Source organism: Equus caballus, chromosome 5 (assembly GCF_041296265.1).
Source record: "Equus caballus isolate H_3958 breed thoroughbred chromosome 5, TB-T2T, whole genome shotgun sequence".
NCBI lineage: Eukaryota > Metazoa > Chordata > Mammalia > Perissodactyla > Equidae > Equus > Equus caballus.
Window position 1 is genome coordinate 21700558 of NC_091688.1, and position 18250 is coordinate 21718807.

The 18250-nt window shown below is 42.5% G+C and overlaps 1 protein-coding gene across 3 annotated transcripts in view; it reads left to right on the top strand.

Annotated features, from left to right (window-relative positions):
* Positions 1 to 18250, top strand: part of PTPN14 (protein tyrosine phosphatase non-receptor type 14) — a 173959-nt gene that overhangs the window by 53345 nt on the left and 102364 nt on the right. Inside the window, exons 1-2 of one of the 3 annotated variants that reach the window (XM_001488273.7) lie at positions 2850 to 3183; positions 11873 to 12200. The exons of 1 other annotated variant lie outside the window; for it this stretch is intronic. In XM_001488273.7, coding sequence (XP_001488323.1) covers positions 12027 to 12200 — 174 coding nt within the window. In that variant the 5' untranslated portion in view covers positions 2850 to 3183; positions 11873 to 12026. Of the gene's footprint in view, positions 1 to 2849; positions 3184 to 11872; positions 12201 to 18250 lie in introns of those variants that run through there. One more of the 3 variants, XM_023640732.2, reaches the window with a different exon arrangement.

Here is an 18250-nt window from a genome sequence, read left to right on the forward strand (position 1 = left end):
ATTGAAAATATACTTAATTAAAAGAATGGGATAAAATACGCAAAATATGCACTTGATCCTCTCTAGGGGGTGACGTTATGGGTGATTTTAACTTTTCCCTTTTAGTTTCCTATAACTTCGAATTTTCTTATAATGAATTTATAATCAGAAAGTATTAAAGATTATTAAAATTTTTACTAAAAGTAGAAAAAGAATGACATTTCTAACCCTAATAACTCAAAAGAATGTAAACTCATGCAAGTTCCAGGATTTAAGTGGTTTTAATCAGTTCTGATTTTGAAAAGGAGTGCTTGATCTCAAGTGTTTTTTTTCTTGTTTTTTTTTTTTGCTTTGGCTTTTAATCAAGGTGTGATTGTATGTGGTGCTGGAAGCCATTTGGTTAGTGAGATAAGTTTTCTAAATATTGTTGTTTCTAAAGGGGTCGTGTATGGTAATTGTGCATCTTACGGTATAATCTGATGGTGAAAGACGGCTTTGGAGTGAGGCTCTGCCACCTGCTGACTTCGGGACTTTGGCCAGGTTATGTAGTCTCGATTTCCTTATCTGCAAATTGGGATTGTGTGGAGTAAATGACATAATGCACGTAAAAGTCTTTAGCACAATTCTGGCACATAGTGATCACTCAGATGACATCGCTGAAATGATAAATGATAGCTGATATACTACTACTCCGGAAGGAAGACTTCTTCCAAATTTTCTCATATATAGTATTTAGAAGAGGCAGAGGTTAAGTGGTCGAAAATAATTTTTTGGTCTAACGTAATGTTAATACTCCAAAGATTGTGTAAAGACAAAGTAGATGTTGTGTTTCCCCTTTCTCCAAGCTGTATAAGCATTAACACATCCAAGATGACTGCTTTTGCTTTGTTTTTGCCTTATGTATTTCTCTGCAACTTTCCCAACAAGCCCATAGTCACAGAATTTTTAACGGATGTCACACTGAGTCCATGGATTCAGATTTAACTAATTTTTAATAACCGCACAATACCCTAAATAACATGGCTGTGCCAGAACTTACTTGGACATAACTCAACTATGGATATTCAGGCTGTTTTTAGTCCCCCACCCTTCTACTACACACAGTGTTTACTGCAGCATCCTTATACATAATCTTAAGGTCCGTTGCTTTTATTTCCAATCAGTTTCCCAAAAGCCGCATTACGGAGTCAGAGTGAGTGTTAATTATAGTGCAGAGGGATTGGGATTACAAAAGCTGTAGAAAGCTGTGTTGGTTCCTGTCGTCTTACAATCCAGTTGAAGAACAGATATGCCTTTATTTTCCCAGGGGTTTTTTTTGCTTAGGTACAAAGATTTCAGGACCCTGATTCTGCTGCCAGAGGAATGAAAGCTGTTTATTTCCAGGGAAGTTTGAAATCCTTCACATTCTGAACTGTAGGTATAATCAAGAGAGCAAAGGGAGCCTCTTGAATTAGGTTTACTCTGTGTAGTCTTTGCTCTATTTACTAGATAGGAATTTGCAGGAAATTGTACATGTTTAAGTTTTTGAAGTTTTCAGAGCTAAGAGTCCAACTTGAGAACTGAAGTACTTGACCTTGGCCCTCCTGTTCCTTACTGTGCTCACACCCCACAGGGTTGCAGACATCCCCTGCTTGCAGCATCTTGTCTGCGGAGGCCCGGGCTTGCTCAGTGTTGATGCAGGCAGCTGAGCCCACCTTCAGTTTGAGGTCACTGAAGGTTACAGGAGTGGTGGTATGCCAACAAATGGTTTTACACCCGTCAGGTTACTGCACTAGAGGTAGACAGGTTCTTTTTGTTTGTAACATCACTGAAAGCTACTTCATACAACTTAAGTTTTTTCAAGTATCCACTTAAGGGGGTGTGTGTGTGTGTGTGTGTGTGTGAGCACGCGCGCATGAGCATGCCTCTCTCTTTCTGCTAGTCAGGGGACAGAGAGAAGAAAGGACAATTATGTTGGGTTTGTGGTGCGTGTGTGTGCATGTGTAGATATAGCCTACCTCCATGTAGGTTCCTATGTGGAGCATGACCGTTTCTGTTTAGAAGCTTTGTTTTCCTTATTTACTAATTAACATTTGGTTACATCAGTTGGGATTATGCAACTCGTTAACAGCTGACGCTAGTTCCTACCTGTTTTCATTCTTTCTCCCCACTGATTCAGCTTCTTGGCCCTGAAGAAGGATTGCATTACAGAGCTTTAGAACCGCGTGGTTGTATTCCTGACTCACTGGAGTGGTCACATATCTGGAACCCACTGGGCACCCGGTCACGGTTCCCAGTCAGTGGGACGCGTCGTGGCTTGTTTTGTATTCATCTTTTGTCTCCTTGTGATGAATAGCCTTAACTAAAAATTCTAGAACTCTTGGCTTGTTGGAAAGCAGTTTTTACTCTTGTGGTACTTAGCAGGCAGTCTGTGCTTCCTTGGGCTCCCTGCAACATTCAGTGAAACAGCAACAGTAAGAAGAGCAGGGAGAGCAGACACATAAGTAGTGCTCCCCGTGCGCCAGGCTCTGTGTTAGCGCTTGGTATATTACTAACTCGTGTCATCCTCCCAACAGCTCTGTGTGGTGGGGACTGTTACCACCCCCATGTTAGAAATGCAGAAAGTGAGGCAGCTTCTGAGCCATGGTTATACAGCCTGTACGTGGCTTATGCACAGATATTACTCCAGATCTGGGTGAGGCTCGCTGGTGGGGCTCGAGAAACCAAGGAACAGGGCGATGGGCCCAGAGAAGCTGGGTGCTGGACGCGCAGACCCCGTCGGAGAGCATTGGCAGAGTTGCTTGGCTGCTGCTTGTGTTTGGATAGGAAGTGACATGGCTGAGTCCTCCCATCCGAAAGCCCTGGACCTGCGAGGGAGGTTGAGGGAACTCAGGCATGGGCAGGAAGGAAACGGGAAAGGGAGGTGTGGAAAACTTTGCTAAGGGAGGTCACTTGGGACAGCCTCTCACAAAGAGCCCCTCTCTCCATCGGTTTTGTCCCTTTAGGGCACATATCCCAGAGAAGGGTGAAGCAAGCTAAAGGTGTGTTTACCTTCATCAAATTTCTTTTGTTTTGACAAGTGAGTCATATGACCAGGTTGGAAAACCTCTTCGGTTGCTCTTGTGAATGTGTTTTTGAAATAGTTTTTTGAAGAGGGTGTATGCGACGTGCTAGGATTTTCCCACCGTGCTGTACAGCCCTGAGCTGTAGGAGGAAGCTGTCTAGGTAAGAGAGACTGGGGAGTGGGTGCTCTGGCAGGGCCAGGACCCTGATTCTGCTGCCATGCCCTCTGGATAGAAGATCCTAGAGCTGAAAATGGGTCACCAGCCTCAGGGTCCATCTCCGCCCTATCTGAATAAAGTCCTCTGTGGGTGAGCAAAGATAGGCTGCGGATGGTATGTTGTAGTCTTCCATATAGGATGTGGTTGCTTTCTTTTGTTGTTGTTATTTTTACATCAGTGGGTTCTTGTTTCCAACCCTGTTTCTGGGTGTTATCAGCATGGTTCCTTGAGTAACAACATGGAGTCAGATATTGTCATTAGTAACTGTGTGATCTTGGGCAAGTTCTTAACCTCTCCAGCCTCAGCGCCCTACTCTGTAAAGTGGGGGCAATGAGAATAGCCATCTCATAGGGCTGTTGGAGATAATGTTCAGCAGAGTGCCCCTGTCACTGTGTCTGCTTTGAAAATGGAAGTTCTCGTTATCACTCTCTGAGTCTTCTGACACTGCGGGAATCTCCGATTCTGGTTCCTGGCTGTGACTAGCTGTGACATTCCAGGGCACCCATCAGTGTGGGTATAGACACTGACAGTAAAAAGAACTGGAATTGGAGAGTTGCAGATTCGACTGTGTCTCAAAGAAGGGTGGAGTCTCTTAGGACGAAGCATTCCTGGCATGAATAGACAGAGAAAGCTCGGTAGAGAAGGAAGCCCCATCAGGTATGCTGATACAGCGGATTATGCAAGTTGGACAGGGAAGAATTCCCCATCTTATGCCGGGTTGATTGTTCTTTGTATTGTATCCAACTTGTCAGTTGACTTACAAAAAGACTTTTTCCTGCCGTGTTTTATAAATGAACTGAAGAACTCTGTCAATTTGATCTAATTAAATGCAAGTTACATTTTGAAAGGGCAGGAGGGGTTTGGGTGGAGGGAAGATTCTGACCCCTTTTCTCTGTAAGGTACCTCTGCAAAGTGGGCAGAGGTACTGTTACCTGTTTTACCAGGTTACTTTACAACGTACCATTTAAGAAATACTTATTAAAAAACTCAACTTTTTAAATATGAAAAATTTCAAGCACATACAAAGCTGTAGAGAACGGTGTGAGCCTTGACACATCTCTCTCCCACCTTCAACGACTGTCAGCTCATGGCCAGTATTGCTTCATCTGTACCCCCACGTCATTCTCCCACCCAGTTATTTTTAAGAAAATACCAGACAATGTATTAATTTATCCATAAATATTCAAGATGCGCTTTGAATGCCTTCAAAGTTTCAGTAAAGTAAAAAATGAAAACTTCCATGTTGTAAGATCCTTCTTGTGGGAAGATCACATCTCTAGAAACCTCAGGGCAGTGATCCTCAAAGCAGGGAGTTGGGGAAATGATTTTTTCAACAGTTACTTGGAGGGCTTTTTCAAACTACATGTCCTCCCAGAGTTGCCTTTTGCAGGGCACTGCCCCCCCACCAATGACAATCATAGCCTTTGATACCTAGTAGGACTGGTTTGCTTCTGAGTGCCTTTGATTACTCTAAGGATGTTCTGGCTCCATTTCCTGCTTTTCAGCAATATTCTGCCTGGATGTTGTTGCTGTGTAGCTGCCTTTCATGTAGGTGGAGTATCACAGTAATGGGCACAATATAGCAGGAATCTTTCTTCTAATTTCATATACAGCTTAAGAAAGACTTGAAAGGTCATTTACATGGTTAGTGCACAGGAAAATTGGAAAATGTGTTTTTGGAAAAATTTCTCTCCATCTCACCATTGAATGTTTGAAAGTGAGTTAGAAGGGGGGAAATGAAGGAATTTAAAAAGTTGACCATTCTACTTTTGTTGTTACAGTTATTTAGTAACTAAAAGTTTGGGGCATGTGTTTTAAACCTTGTACGAGAATTTTACTTGGCTAAAAATAATTCGATGTATGGATATAATTTGGGTATTCTATAGCAATGAAATTTATAGAAAAAACTAATAGTCTAATTTTCACCAGACAAAATGAACTTCCCTGTTGCTATTCTTTAAGGGGGAAATTAGAGAACACATTTCAATACAGTCGTGTACCACGTAGCAACGTTTTTGGTCAGCCATAGACCACATATATGACCGTGGTCCCAGAAGATTAGTACACCATAGCCCAGGCGCATAGTAGGCTGTACGATCTAGGTTTGTGTAAGTACACTCTATGATGTTTGCACAATGACAGAATCACCTAACGATGCATTTCTCAGAGCGTGTTACCGTCGTTAAGCGACGCGTGACGTACTTTTTTTGTTTCCATCCCCTTGCACCGCATCCCTTTTTAAAACTCTCCTTAGGAAAATGACATAGTCCTTCTCAAAACTGAGCTGTGCCTTCTGCAGGTTGTACACTGGATGGACTGGTTGCATCAGTTTTTCTCTTCTCACACCCGGACCAGGGGTGCATAGTTCTGTGAGGTGTGATTGGGAGTTGTAATAATGTGGGATGCTGGACAAATGCCAGAGACTGTTGGTAAATATAGAATGCAGCTGAACAGCAGTTAGCTTGCGTTAGTGATTTCAGAACTTACCTTTAGGGGAAAAAAGGGCAAGTCTACATAAGATAATATGGGAAATAAAAAGAAAGTGTGATGGCTGTGTTTAAGATTTGGATTTTAATTTGTCTTTCATTTCTCTAAAGACTGTACAAGTAATTCAGTAAAGAGGATTAAGCTGTGTTTGGTTGATATTACAAAGATATCTTTACCTACCCATCATAGTTAAAGACTGATTAGATTAGCCAAAGGCTTTTCTGTGTTATGAGAAAACTGTCTTTGCTTTGTGTTTTCAACTCTGCGGGCTTTTCGTTGATATGTTTAGGAAAAAAAATGGGAATACAAGATACTGGAAATCCATAGCTGATAGTTAAAGATGGAAACTTAGATATTAGAACTTTTCGGAAGCTGATTGACTTTTAGAAGTGTCTTAGAAGCTTTTCTGTATATCCTCTCTCACCATAGCCTATTCTATAAAAGGCCTTTAAAGTATGGTGTTTACAGAGCAAATAGCACAGCAAACTTGGCGCTCTACCACACTGTTTATCGTATCAGTAGTTCCATTGTAGTTTTTGCAAAGAACTCCCGTGGGGTGTGGTATGTCTCTGGTCTTTGAGACCCCTTCCGGTATAAGACATGTCAAGGGACATGGGACACCTGGATGGTGGGAACCTTCTTTTAGAAATCTGGGTTCAATTTTTTTCCCCCCAGAGAGCACCAGTGAGCTGAATAACTTTTCATCCCTGTTTTCCACCGTTTAAGCCTGTCTTAAGCCCCTAAAAGTCAGACCTAACTGAGGCTCCAAATTCCTCAAGCATCACTGAGGTCACCCGGAGGTCCCTGCCCTACCTTGGCATCAAAAACTCAACTAGTTCAGGATCCATTCTTTCTTTCCTCATAATGACAAATATTTATGAAGCTTCCTGCAGTGTACACAGCTCCACTTTAGTTTAGGAGACCACAAAGCTGAGTCTGACAGAGATCTTTCCCTTCAGGATTCTAATTGGGGAGCTAAGACACGCCCGGGCGTTTCTCTAGTGAGGGACACTGTGATGTGCCGTCCACTGTAGAGACACCGTCACGTGGATTATCAGACCAAAGGCAATCTGGAATCGATTTTGTACCAAAAGAACAGCTGCTAACCCAGACACTATACACATGTTCTTGACTGAGATACGAAGGCTGCAGTCCTCTTATCCACTCATGGTGGGCTCGTAATGGGGATTTTTGTCTAATGATTGGCTCCTTTCTGCTCCTGGTGTCAGAATTTGGGGGATTACAAGGCCTCAGTGCTGGGAGAATGTGGGGTTCAGTTTTACACTTGGTCCAGTTTCCTGTGGAATCGCCACAGCTTCATGTTAAACTCTGTATTCTTTGCTTTAGCTCTTTTCCTTTTTTTACAGACTTTCTCCACAGTAGGTGGTGAGGTCCCCAAGCCCTTCTTTTCACACCTGCTGTGCTATCCTTTGAGCAAACCCAGCTTACTCTGAGGGGGAGTAGAAGGGAATGTGGCCGCACCCACTGAGCGCCCCCTCGAAACATTTTCTCATTTACTTCTCACATACAGGCGGGCTCAGTATTATCTTTATAGATCCGTAAACTGAGGCTGAGGCTCAGTCACTTGGCATTCACTGCAGGCCTCTCTGGTTAAAGCCACTTCTTGCACGAAGGTTTGCAGATGTTCCGTTCCCCCGAGAGCAGACCTCGGTTCTTAGAACCTCTCAGCTTGCCTGTGGCTCTCCCTCCTCCAGCAGCCCTTAACGTTCACTTTCCAGTTGCTTTACTGAGACACCTGGGAGCTGGAGAATTCAGAGAGTTTGTGGTACTTCCCCTGTCATTTTTTTTTTTTTGCTGTCTTATTCCCAATTACTCTCGTCGCTAAAGGGCCATGGTCTAACTCTCTTATCCAATGCTACTTTCTTCCTAAGATGCACCTAAGAAAAAGAGGATTAGCACGTTATGTTTTGAAATGAGAACAAATTACTATTTGTCTTGAAAAAAATCATGAGTCAGCACTGTTAGTTTTACCATCTATAGTAACAAAAAAAATAAGTCGCCTTAGCCTCCACGAATGGGTCTCAGCAACAACTGAAGCTTGACATTGTTTACTACAAATGTTCTTGAAAAGTAGATAAATAAAATTCTATACGTATTTTAAGTGACTTTTTATTTTTAAAGGAGCTTGCTGTTAAAAAAAAAAACCTTATAGTAAGTAGAATGATGAGTCCCTAATTTGATCTTTTCTGAAAAGCCAGTCTCATCAGGAAAATCAAGTGTCATTAACATGTGACATTTCTATGAGACGATGCATTTAGTTCTAGGTTTTGTAATGTTCATGTGATAATCTAAGCATGATGAGGCCCCAGACAACCACATGGGGGAAGTCAGAAAGGGGCCAGAGCCAGACTATTGAAAAGAGAGGACTTGCTTGGAGTAAACTTTATATCCAGTCTACTATGTGGTGGGATATCTTAGTCCTTGTTCTCTCTGTCTGTCAAGAAATCAAGGACAAAGCAGAGGAACTGGGCTTAAAATACAGCAGGAAGCTGGGTTACGTTTAAGGTAGAACTGTATGCCTTTGTGGATATTTAGAAAGTGGATTAGTGACACGTGCTGTGGATGCTTTGAGAGCTTAAACGTGATGGATAATTCATAACCTATTAAAATGTTAAAACCGAAAGGGACTAAGACATCATTTCTCTAGCCCCATTGTTACAGGTTAGTGTCCAACAGATTGTTTACCTGGGATAGTTGAGATGTTGCCCTTTCAAAAGGTAAGGGATGTCTTAAATGAGTACCTGGAAGCTCCTTCCAAGAAGCACAGCTCTATGACTACACAAGTTCTGGGCGTAAATGCCATGAACTTTTAGTTTAGGTAAATGATGTGTGTTAAAGATGGAGAAAACATGTTTATAGCTCTGGAGAAGTTTAGAGTCAAACCGTGTTAATACTTTTACCGTAAGTTAGATTGATATATTAAATAAGCACAAATGGCTGTGGGAGTTCCAACAAAGAGAAAATGACCTCTGATGGGAAGGATCCGCATGTCTATTGAAAGAGGCTGCAGCATTTAAACTGAGCCATAAGGAGTAGGTAAGATTGGAGCCTGTTTAGTGCCTGCATTGAGGGTTGCCTTTTTTTTCCCCCTTACCTTTCGGTTATGAAGACTTTTACATATACAGAAAAGCTAAAAGAATAGCTCAGTGAATATCTGTACACCCACCACCTAGATTCAGCAGCCGTTAACGTTTTGTCATATTTGTTTCGATTCTGAATTTGTGTATGTGCTTATGAGTTGTTTTTTAGCCATTTATAAGTTACCTGCATCCTGACATTTTTACCCCTAGATATATACATGGCATCTCCTCAAGCCGTTCTCCTACCTAACCACAATTCTATTATCAAAAGTGGAAGAACATTAACAATAATACATCAATATTATCTAATTTCTATTCTCTATTTCAAATTTCCCTAATTGTCTCGTGTCTTTCATAGCTATTTTTTTCAAACCTGAATTTGATAGGTTCTCACACATAGCATTTTGTTTTTATAACTCCTAAATCTCTTTTACTCTAGAGTAGCCCCTCTCTAATCTCCCTTGTTTATTTTTAGTTTCATTACATTGACACATGACAGGACCAGTTTTTTTCCCCCCCTGAGGAAGATTAGCCCTGAGCTACTATCTGTGTCAGTCTTCCTCCGCTTTCTATGTGGATCACCACCACAGCATGGCCGACAAGTGGTGTAGGTCCATGCCCGGGATCCAAACCCATGAACCTGGGCCGCTGAAGCAGAGCACACTGAGCTTAACCACTATGCCACGAGACCGGCCCCCAGACCAGTTTTCTTATAACTTTTTTGTTGATACCTTACCTGGCAAGTTCCTTGCAAATTGAAGATTTATTTTAAAAGTTTTTAAAAACTTAAAATAGTCAGATCTTTTCTAGGAGATATATTGCCAGATTGTCAGATCTTGCCCCTGATAGACCATTTTCAGTAGCTAATATATTTTAAACTAATCTTTATTTGCAAAAATAATATAAATCAGTTGTAAAATCTTCAAACAACTCAGAAATATATAAAATGTAAAGTGAGAGTTCTGTTTCATATCACTGCTCTGTAGCCCTGAGATAACAGTTAATCATCTTGGTCCCATTTGTTTGTGTGTTTTTGTTTATTTGTTATAAAGCTGAGGTCAGCTATAAACGTTATTGTGCAGTTTACTGTTTATTTCGCTAACTGCGTTATGGATGGCGTGCCATAGAATATGTAGAAGGGATTGTTTTTAATAGTGGCTGGGATGAATGCACACCAGGCCAGCCACATTCTTTTCGTAGGTGTTTAAGGAGAGACACACCCAAATGTAGAGAGTCTGGCCCAGGATTAGAAATGTGGCGTGGGCCCCCAGAGCAAATATTTTTCTCTGTTGGAGGGTCCCTGGCTAATACAGGAATTGAATCTTGGTGTTTTCTGCCCTGTGCTTCAACAAGTTGAGGGAATGTGTGAGTAGTAAACTCTTAAGGGGGTCTGTATTTGAATTCTGGCTCTTTTTTTTTTGTCTGTTCCTTTTTTGGGTGGGTCCCTCCGTATTATTTCCTGAGATAGAAGGAGATCTTCAGGTTGGCGTACCTGAGGTAAACATGATCCTCTGCCAACATAAATTGATTTAGAAATGTTAATATATTTTACCAAGCCGAAGTTTCTAGCATGTGTATTTTAAGCCATCATAAAACATATACCTGTCATGCGAAGGAATGTGCCGAGGGCAGACATCAAAGACTGGCCGAAGGAGTCTGGGGAGTGTGTTTTGCTGTGTTGTAGGGCTGTGCCCTGACAACCTCCTTGAGGCCTGGGGTACTGGCAGGGCGTGGTTTCTAAATATGCAAGCCATTTTATTTATTGACTCAAGAATTCCCGCAAGTAGTTATGCATATTTGTCCATCCGGAGCGTAGAGTCGGGGGCTCAGAGGTAATTCTGTGGATGAGGGGTGTGAAGACAGGCTGAATCCGCCTGATTTAGGGAATCAAGTTATCAGAGCAATCATATGAGCAAGAGATGGTCCTTTGTGCTTAGTAGAGAACAGAAAGTTGAACAGAGGGGCTGGCTGGACATTTCTGGCTTCTTTGGAAGGTACATTTAATGAGCCTCCCAGTGGGAGCCTTGCTGGCGCAGGGTGGAATGGTGAAGCCCCTTTTGTTGTTATTTTCTTCTTGTGTTCTCCATGGTAATAATGTCATCACTCGCATGTGGTGGGACATCAGGGTGTTAATAAATCTCCTTATTAGTAAGTTAAATTATCTGTAATTTGGTGACAGGGCTTTTGCATCAAGAGTTTTGCAAAGGAACACAGTGCTGATAGGGTGGTGCCCCACATCTGTCTAAATATTTGCTGAAAAAAAAGCACAAATAGTTGTGATTTTAAGTACATTGTAGAATTTATATATTAAAAAAATTTTTTAAAGTAGAAAGTTGCAGGCTAGATTAAATGTGTATTCCCTCCCTTTTCTGTCATCCACTCTAAGTAAATAAAGTAAATAAAATAAAGTATTAAATAAAAATATTTAGTTGAAAAAGTATTAAAACTAAGTAAAAATAAAAGCAGATAATGTTAATGAAAGTAAAGGGGCAGTGTTGGCAAAGAGTGAGGAGGAACAAGATAAGATTTTTAAGTTCAGGATCAGTGAGTCACTTAAACCATGAACTCCACTTTTTCATTTGTAAAATCGGAATCATAAAATCTGCATGATAGGGTTGTTAATCAGGTTGAAATGAGATAATATATTTAAAAGCTAAAGAAAAGCTGTTGAAATTCCACTCCTTCTGCTTTCTTGAGCAGACAGGATTGGGCAGTGGAAAAAGCATGTGAATTGCAGGTGTGTAGATTTGATTTGAATTCTGGCGTTGGTTGCCATTTACTCTGTGCATCTTTGGATGGGTTCTTTTAATCTCTCTGACCCTCAGTTCCTTAGCTGTCGAGTGGACTTTATCATTATCATCCATGTAAGATGAGGTAAAGGGCAGAGGCTACACTAAGATGCTCGGGCGTTACAGAGCTGGCTGGGTCTTGGGGTCTGGATGTTCATCTGTTAGGGGTGGTGTGCTCACGTATGTAGAGTCTGTGCCATACCCTCCATGGCTTCCCTTCCAGCTCATGACCTTGCTGCTGCTTTTCTGTTTGCAGCCATCCTCCCGAGTGCCACACCGGGCATGGACACCTTTTTCCGTATCTGGAGGAGCACGGGTGGTAGTGTCATCACCCAGTCACGAAACTGCTAAGGCCATCTCCGGGGCGTGGGCGCCAGGATAAGAGGGCGGCATCCGAGGGGCACACAGCCATGCCTTTCGGCCTGAAGCTCCGCCGGACGCGGCGCTACAATGTCCTGAGCAAGAACTGCTTTGTCACCCGGATCCGCCTGTTGGACAGCAATGTTATCGAGTGCACACTGTCGGTGGAAAGCACGGGGCAGGAGTGTCTGGAGGCTGTGGCCCAGAGGCTGGAGTTGCGGGAGGTAAGAGTCTGTGTGTGGTGGGTGCCTGAGTGTGAACTCACCAAAGGGACCAGCCACCTGTCTCTTGGTGCCACCTGCCATGCTTTTCAGCCTCAGCCTTGTGTTTAGAAGAATCCTGTTGTTCTTAACATGGGCCTGATCTTACAGCCTTCAGTGGACCAGGAGACCTGCTCTGATGTTGTGAGAAGCAAGGACACCATCTAGAGCTTGCACTGGATGGCAGCTTCCCTTGTGTTTTAGCCAAATAGGAGGTTTTGGTGGGGGGGGGGGGGGGTTTGCAAACGAGAGACTCTCTGTGCCAAAGTCTTTGTCTCTCTTTAAAACAATTGAGTGGGGAGCTGGTGTTTTGGCGTTCCGGCTGCATATCACGGAGAAAACTCCCACATATGGGATGGTTGCAGCTGCTTTAATTTTGTGGTTTTTTTCTGTGTTTTCCCCTTCAAAGAGAAAAAAAAAGGAAAAAGCATTTAAAGAGAGCATGACCAGTGAGGCTTTTGGTGGGAGCTTGTAAAATGGGGATTTTGTTCCTTTTAAGAGTCCTCATGACCCTTGTTTTCTCTTTACTGTCTGGGGGGCTTCTCTGGGCTGTAAGCAAACCCAGCGTAGACCATTAAGACAGTCACGTGACCGCTCTTTAGAAGAGATTCTTAGTGCAGAATGTCCTTTATAACAAACTTTATAGTTCTAGTAGTTGATGCTTTTATTAGTCTTGCAGACATTCAGGAGAAGACACTTTTGACAGAAACCCACACAAGCGTTTGTGTCTTGAGAGCCACGTGGCATATTGGCTAGTGGGTAAGGTGGTACGGCTGAATGGTTGCCAGTGCTGAAATGATTGCAAGCCCCCTGAGAGACAAGCCTTCCTGAGGATGAGGAAAAATCTCTGTAATTGTCCCAGGCCCTCTGGTCTCCTAGGGACCAAGTGACAGCATTGCCCAACACCTCAGGTGGTAGAGAGAGGGGCTGGTGCCTGTTGGAAGTGATGGCGTTTGATCTCTTTCCTCACCCCTCATGATCCTCCCTCTTTTCACGTGTACAAAGGAGCTGGGGTCGGGGAAGGTCTTCCTCCCCCCTTGGTGTCCTGCACAGGCTGACTCTTATCCTCTGGGGGACTGTTTCACCTAAACACTTCTGTCTCCTGCTGGTCTTCATGTTTCTACTTTGGTTTCAGTGATCAGGTCTTCTTTTGAAGTTTATTTTCCTATGTAGGAGACTGTTCTGCCCAACAGATGTATGTAGCTTGGTAGCTGACACAAGAGAACAAACTTGTGAAGTGTTCTGACCTTGCTGGTTGATGGCTGGCTCATTTTTCGCTTATTAATAGCACATTTGGGTATACATACTTAAACATATGCATGTGCGTGGGCATGAAGGGAAAAACCTTAATACTGCGGATTGTTTGGTCAGTAGACTGGTCAAAATTCTTATAAACATTTTAGTTATAGGTCATTTAAAAAGATACACAGTGGTTTTACTTTTGAGTATTCCCAGCAACTCAAATTAAAGTAACTAAGTATTCTTTGCATGCCTTGGGAGGCAGTATACCCGTAGTTAGTAGTTATAAACACAGTCTTTGGAGTCTTGGACTTGGGTTCACATTATAGTCCTGTCACTTCCTTAGTTAGGTGTCCTTGGAAAAGTTACTGCACTTCTCTGGGCATCAGTTTTCTCACCTATAAAATGGGAATAATGATACTCACCTTACTTACCTTATAGGGCTGTTGTGAATATTAAGAAGAGAGACAGTATGGAAAATGCACAGTGCTGTGTCCAATAATTTATAATTGTTCCAGTTTGAGAGTCTTAAAAACAATTTTCCATTAAAGAAAATCTTGAGCAACTGCAGTGCACCAGGCAGTGTTTTAGGACCCGATGAAACTAAGGGAAATAAGATACAGTTTTGTCTTCAAGATATGCACAGACCAGGAGGAGAATCCAGCATTAAACACGCCATTCAGATTGAACGTGGTCCATGCTAAAATACAGTGCAGGGCAGGCCTGGAAGGCAGTGGCTTTCCTTAGAGCTGTGCAGTGTGCGGTCTGCCCTGCTGCACACTGCAGCCCTGGCACAGGGAGAGGAAGCCTCAGTGAAAGATGAACGGAACCTTCACTCTTGGAACCAGGACTTGCAGGATACGCAGAAGTTCAGCAGATGGGAAAGACGGCAGGGTCCCCCTGGGCCTGGGGAAGGTGGATTTTTAAAGATCCCAGGATGGGAAAGAGCAGGCACCATGGTTGGGGGCTGAGAAGGCGTCTCTGTGAATCACTAGGTAGAGCTAAGAGTGTGAGGTGCAAGGTGAGGCGTGTCTGGGGATGTGTGTGGTAATAATTACTCTCGGTAGACTGTTGTTTTTCTCAGAGGGCAAAGGTCAACCCTGGATTATCCCACAACTGCATTGTCACAAAGAGTAAAGTGTTGATGTCCAGATTCTACTGTCAAGTGTGTGTTGCAGTGTGACTGATCTTCGAATGCTGCGTGCTGCGGTAGGGTTTGTGTTTAATGCTGGCTTTATTTTGACAAACCTTAAACAGGGGCATCCACGTTAGAGCAAGTCACTTTCTTTTTAAATTTTATGCTTTTGTTCTGTGACAGATGACATGGAAGGTATGGCCTTTTGTGACACAATCCTGTACCAACTTTTGAACCAAAGGATGAGATAGAACAGTTATCTAAACGTTGTTCTTCATTCTCACAGACACACGTCGAGGAGGAATGTGTTCTCCACCCAGAGGCAGAAGTAGGAGGCGTGAGCACGGGTCTGCTCCACTCTTGCCTTTGTATTTGGGTCATTTTCCAAATAGAGCTGACAAGTGCTTTAGAGGAAAAAGTGAAAATCCATCTAAAATATAACAAGATGTTCAGTCTTTATGAAGCCTTGAAAACCAGATTATGGTGGATATTTGGCTTTGCCGTTGGAAGTGTTCTATAGTTTAGATGTATCCCAAACTTTATAATGGCTTTATATTCAGTATGGCAGACTGAAAAAAAGAAGTTTTGATTTAATTTTTGATCTACATTAATTACAATTTGTGTTTTACTGCTTAATTTTATTAGGTAACTTAAAAATAGATTTTATTTTTTTAGAGCAGTTTTAGGTTTCGAGCAACATTGAGTGGAAAGTACAGAGAGTTCCCATATAGCCCCTCCCCTCCAGCCGGTCAACATGCCACACTAGAGTGGAATGTTTGTTCTAATCCATGAACCTACAGCTGACACATTGTTATCATCCAAAGTCAATAGTTTACTCAGGGTTCATTCTTGGTGTTGTACACTTGGTGCATTTTTTTTTCTTAAAGATTGGCACCTGAGCTAACAACTGTTGACAGTCTTCTCCTCTTTTTTTTTACCTTCTTCTCCTTCCCAAAGCCCCTCAGTACGTAGTTGTGTATTCTGGTTGTCGGTGCCTCTGGTTGTGGTATGTGGGATGCCTCCTCACCCTGGCTTGATGACTGGTACCATGTCCGTGCCCAGGATCTGAACCAGCCAAACCCTGGGCCACTGAAGCAGAGCACGTGAACTTAACCACTCAGCTGTGGGGATGGCCCCGCCCCTCCCCCCCCCTTTTCTTTTTTTGAGGACGATTAGCCCTGAGCTAACATCCATGCCCATCTTCTTCTACTTTGTATGTGGGATGGCTGCCACAGCATGGCTTGGCAAGCAGTGTGTTGGGCCGTGCCCGGGTTCCAAACCAGTGAACACTGGGCCACTGAAGTGGAGCATGTGAACTTAACTATTGTACCACCGGACCAGCCCACACTCTGGGTTTTGACAAATGTATAATGATACCTTTCCATATGGTGGAGTTTTTGAGGGTCAAATCTAGTTTTGAATGCACTGATGGGCTTCTATTTCAAATGGCATCCAGAGGGCCCAGGCCTGGTTCGTGTGTTCAGTAAACACCAGCCCTGGGGATGCTAAATAAGATTGGGTCCCTGCTCCCAGAAACCCTAGGGTTTAGAGAATAAGACAAACAAGAAACAAAGCAAACGGAACAGCCCGTGCCGAGGTGTAGAAACAGGAAAGAACATGAAATTGTCGGAGAAGGGCAGAGTTCAGTTTGCACTGATCTGTTTGTGTGTGGAGGGGTCATGGAGGCGAGGGGAGGAGTGTGGAAAGGCAGGTGGGAGTCTGCTTTTGAAGGGTTTGGTGTATTTGGCAAGGGAGTTTTAACTAGATCCTGTAGAATGTTGTTTCTAAAATGTGTCAAAAAATAATAATTGCCACCTTCTAAAGTACCATATATTATGCTGAGCACCTTTGATATATCAACTCGTTTAATTCTCATCATAAGTCTGTACGTGACTACTCTTGCTGTCCCCATTTTACAAATGGTGGGGGGGGTCACAGCGCACAGTGACTTGCCTGCAGTCATTGGGCTGGCTCAAACCCAGGTAGGCTGACTGGGGGTCCCTGACGCAGATGGGCCAGAGACCCTATCACGTTCAGCATCCGCAGGCCTTGTGTTTACTGACTACAGAACCAGGCCTGGGCCCTCTGGACGCACTGTTCTAGTTCCCAGGGGTGTGTGGTGGGAGAAGAGGGGCCGTGGCAGAAGGCTTTGGGAAAAATTCTTGTCAAGTCTATAGTTTTTTAAAAAATAAAGGTGTTGAATTCAGTGTTTCACAATTATTTTAGCTTTCTATTAAATACTCTCTGAATTGGGGAATACAACACTGCCGGGAGATAGAAATCCATCAAAGGATTTCAAAGGCGGACTATGTCATGGTCACCTTGCATTTTAGGAAAAGAACTCAATAGCAGAAAAAGACTGGGGATTGGGGTGACAGGGGGAACAGAGATGCTAGTTAGGTGGACATAATAATCCTGGCAAGAGGAAAGAAAATGAACTCTTTAGGAAAAAAGTTGTTTTTAATTGTAAGTTGAGAAAAAAAAATTAGGTATGAGTTTCTGGCAGGGAACGCTATTAAGGAAGAGATTCAAGAGATACAGGAGTTCAGAATTAGAGTTCTGATAATGTAGTTACAGCATATTTGGAATAATGGATTTCACCCTTTTCCTTTTCCCCAAATGAAATCGTAAGTGGAACTTGAAGGTATAACGTGGAGCTGTTCAGTTTGTGGAGAGGATAGATGTCTGGAGTCTCATCTTCTTGTGCCCCCAGCACAGTGTGGAAATCACTGACCTAGGTTAAAAGAGAAATAGTTCAAACAACGTTGCCTTATGACTAATTCTATTTTAAAGATCAATACGTGGAGAAGCAGCAGAGGGTAGTGCCTAGAATGGGAGCTTGGACCAAACTGCCTGAGTTTGAATCCTGGCTCTGCCACTTATTAGCTACGCAATCTTGGGTAGTTACTTAACTACACTCTGCCTCAGTTTTCTCATCTGTAAATGGAGATGGTAATAGTGGCAACCTCCATGAGTTGCTGGGAGGATTAAAATAGTTTTTGCAAAGTTGCCACAGTATCACAGTGCCTGGCACATAGGAAGCACTCAGTATGGCGGTCTCCCCTCCAAGACCCCACAAAGACTATCTGGACTTTGCTACAGCACTTCCAGAGACCAAGCTCTCACCCTTTTATAAGTGTGCTTATTCCATTTTTAGATGGCTTTACTTATTAGAAGCAGTGATCTTACACTGAGCCAAAATCTTTCAATTCCTTGAACAGTTATTATTAATGTAAGATTATGCTGTCCAAACCCCGTGGCCACACGGGTTATTGAGCACTTGAAGTGTGGCTAGTCTGAACTGAGATGCGCAGTAGGTATAAAATAACCATCAGATTTTGAAGATCTGGTATGAAATAAAGTTAAAATATTTCATTCATCATTTTTATATTAGTTACATGTTGAAAACAATATTTTGAAGGTATCATTTTAAATTGATTAAAATTACTTTCACTTCTTTGTACTTTTTAAGTATATCTACTAGAAAATTTAAAATTACATATGTGGCTTACATATTGTCTTTCTACTAAACAGTGCTGTTCTAATAAAGCCAAGGAGGCCATGTTATTAGTAATAAGGAATATAAAGAATTCCAGTAAAATGTAAAAATGTACTAGAATTATTTACTTGACTCTACTTA